This window comes from Austrofundulus limnaeus, unplaced genomic scaffold (genome assembly GCF_001266775.1).
Source record: "Austrofundulus limnaeus strain Quisiro unplaced genomic scaffold, Austrofundulus_limnaeus-1.0 Scaffold1260, whole genome shotgun sequence".
NCBI classification, from domain to species: Eukaryota; Metazoa; Chordata; class Actinopteri; order Cyprinodontiformes; family Rivulidae; genus Austrofundulus; species Austrofundulus limnaeus.
This window is the reverse complement of record NW_013953662.1, coordinates 37,879-40,933: the sequence shown is the minus strand read 5'-3', so window position 1 is coordinate 40,933 and position 3,055 is coordinate 37,879. Positions and strand designations below refer to the sequence as shown.

Here is a 3,055-nt window from a genome sequence, read left to right as displayed (position 1 = left end):
CCATCACAGGGACACCTGGACATGTCTCCAGTCCATCACAGGGACACCTGGACAGGTCTCAGTCCATCACAGGGACACCTGGACATGTCTCCAGTCCATCACAGGGACACCTGGACAGGTCTCCAGTCCATCACAGGGACACCTGGACATGTCTCAGTCCATCACAGGGACACCTGGACAGGTCTCCAGTCCATCACAGAGACACCTGGACTGGTCTCAGTCCATCACAGAGACACCTGGACAGGTCTCCAGTCCATCACAGAGACACCTGGACATGTCTCAGTCCATCACAGGGACACCTGGACAGGTCTCCAGTCCATCACAGGGACACCTGGACAGGTCTCCAGTTCTTCACAGGGACAAACACGTCTCTAACTGAAAACTCAAACTTTATTCTTGTTTTCTGACTGCCTCCTCTGATATTTACTTTTATCACATGATGTAAAAAGTTGCAGCACATCAGTCAGTTTGAAACAAGAAGCTCACTCAGAATCAGAACAAATCCTTAAACTTAATAAAACAAGTTTATTAAAAGTGCAAACARGTGAGTAAAACCTGCACATTTATAAACAGACCTCAGAAAAATACTTGTGTTCACATCATGTCCTGAAACAAAAKCACAGAATAATGTTTTACTAACTTGGAACTCTGTCAGGTTTCACATCTAATCAYCACACAGTACTCTACTCACCCTACATATTACAAATATAGTTTATATACTGTATCTATTGTCACCTGCCAGAATACAACACAGAAGACTACGTTTGTGATTAAAACCAAAACAAACAGCAACAAACTAAATACAACAAAACCAGATCAATGAAATCAAGATTTAAATGTGATTAAATTCTATTTTTCTGTTTTGTACTTTAASACCTCACACAATAAAAGGAGTAGATTTAATAAAACTTATTATAGTTGACTAAAATGAAAATAATTATTTTGTGATGAGGAAAATAAAAATATAAAATCAAAATAAATTTACCCAGACTTTAGTTTCTGTGCTGTTATTGATATATTTTGTTATATTTCCTGTTTGTTTTCTTTCTACTTGGATTAAGGTGTACAAATAATTCAAARGATAATAATGCCTGTTTATTACTTGTACTTGTTTAATAAAGACAACAAAACAAACAAACAATATCTCAGTTAAATATTTAGGGACTTCCTGTGTGTGTGCTCGTGTGGAGAGACAAAGTGCGCTTATGTCGGAATCTTTTCCCACACACCTCACAGGAAAACGGCTTCTCACCGGTGTGCGTCCTCATATGAACAGTGAGAACACTCCTTTGGGTGAAACTTTTCCCACACCGCTCACATGAGAAGGGTTTCTCACCGGTGTGGGTCCTGATGTGGACGTTCAGATTTCCCTTCTGTCTGAAACTTTTCCCACAGATTTCACAGGAAAAGAAGACGTCGCCTGCGTGAGCTCTGATGTGAGCACCTAGAGTGCTGCTGTGTCTGAAACTCTTCCCACAGGTGTTACAGGAGTACAGCCTCTCACCTGCGTGGGTGCTCATGTGCTCAGTCAGGTCYCTACTCTGTGGGAACTTTTTACCACACGTGCCGCAGAGAAACGGCAGCTCCGCCGTGTGGGTCCTTGTGTGCAACGTCAGCTTTCCAGACTGAGAGAAACTCCTCCCGCAGACTTTACAAGAGAAGGGTTTCTCACCTGTGTGGGTTCTTACATGAACGTTCAAGGCCGACGAGCGCCCAAACTTCTTGCCGCAGGTGTTACAGGAATACGGTTTCTCACCCGTGTGAACCCGGCAGTGCCTCTTCATTTTGGATCTGAACCGAAAGGATTTCCCACAAAAGTCACATTTAACAGAGTTTCTCCCTGTTTCTGGGTCATAKAGACCATCACTGACGGGATCTCTGCTGGACCCTGGGTTTTCCTGATCTGCTTCACTCAGATATCGTTCCTCAAAGTCCACAGTCACGAAGACGTCCTCAGCCTCCTGCTTCAGAACCGGCCCTTCATCCTGACGGATCCGCAGCTCCTCGTGTTCCTGTTTAACCTGTGGAGATTCTGCTTCTTCCTGTGAAGAGTCGGGCTCTTTCTGCTCCACAGCAGGACTCTTCGGCTCGTTACAGGACTGTTGGTCAGAGGAAGCATCCTCGCTGCAGAGACCATGTCTGGAAAAGTCTTTAGAAATAAAAAACAGAAATAACTTTAATGTGATCTGGCTGAAATGAACACAATAAAATCGATAGCTAACATTAGCTTTTTCAGTTAGCTAATTGTAGCTACTGCTACAGCTACTGCTACAGCAAACAAGAGATAGCATTACCATTACTTCGGCTAACTTGTGCCAATGTTAGCTTATTGCTTCAGCCAATCAAATAGAAGTAAAGCATGTCATATAACTCAAGTTTATGTTAGCTTAGCATTTCAAACAATTCATGCTAACATTAGCATAGCACTTAAGTCAACTCAAGCTAATGTTAGCTTAACATTTAAGTCAACTCAAGCTAATGTTAGCTTAACACTTAAGTCAACTCAAGCTAATGTTAGCTTAACACTTAAGTCAACTCAAGCTAATGGTAGCTTAACACTTAAGTCAACTCAAGCTAATGTTAGCTTAACATTTAAGTCAACTCAAGCTAATGTTAGCTTAACATTTCAGTCAACTCAAGCTAATGTTAGCTTAACACTTAAGTCAACTCAAGCTAATGTTAGATTAACACTTAAGTCAACTCAAGCTAATGTTAGATTAGCATAGGTCAACTCAAGCTAATGTTAACTTAACATTTAAGTCAACTCAAGCTAATGTTAGCTTAACACTTAAGTCAACTCAAGCTAATGTTAGCTTAACACTTAAGTCAACTCAAGCTAATGTTAGCTTAACACTTAAGTCAACTCAAGCTAATGTTAGATTACCATTTCAGTCAACTCAAGCTAATGTTAGCTTAACATTTAAGTCAATTCAAGCTAATGTTAGATTAGCATAGGTCAACTCAAGCTAATGTTAGCTTAACACTTAAGTCAACTCAAGCTAATGTTAGCTTAACACTTAAGTCAACTCAAGCTAATGTTAGATTACCATAGGTC

At 40.8% G+C, this 3,055-nt stretch overlaps 1 protein-coding gene across 1 annotated transcript; it reads right to left on the bottom strand.

The window, feature by feature from the left end:
* Positions 1-1,073: 1,073 nt before the first annotated feature.
* LOC106534753 (zinc finger protein 239) lies at positions 1,074-2,149 on the bottom strand (the record flags this gene model as incomplete). Its single annotated transcript, XM_014031488.1, is given in 1 exon segment — positions 1,074-2,149. A coding segment is annotated over 1 exon segment (992 nt), but the record flags the coding sequence as incomplete, so codon positions are not given.
* Positions 2,150-3,055: the final 906 nt, after the last annotated feature.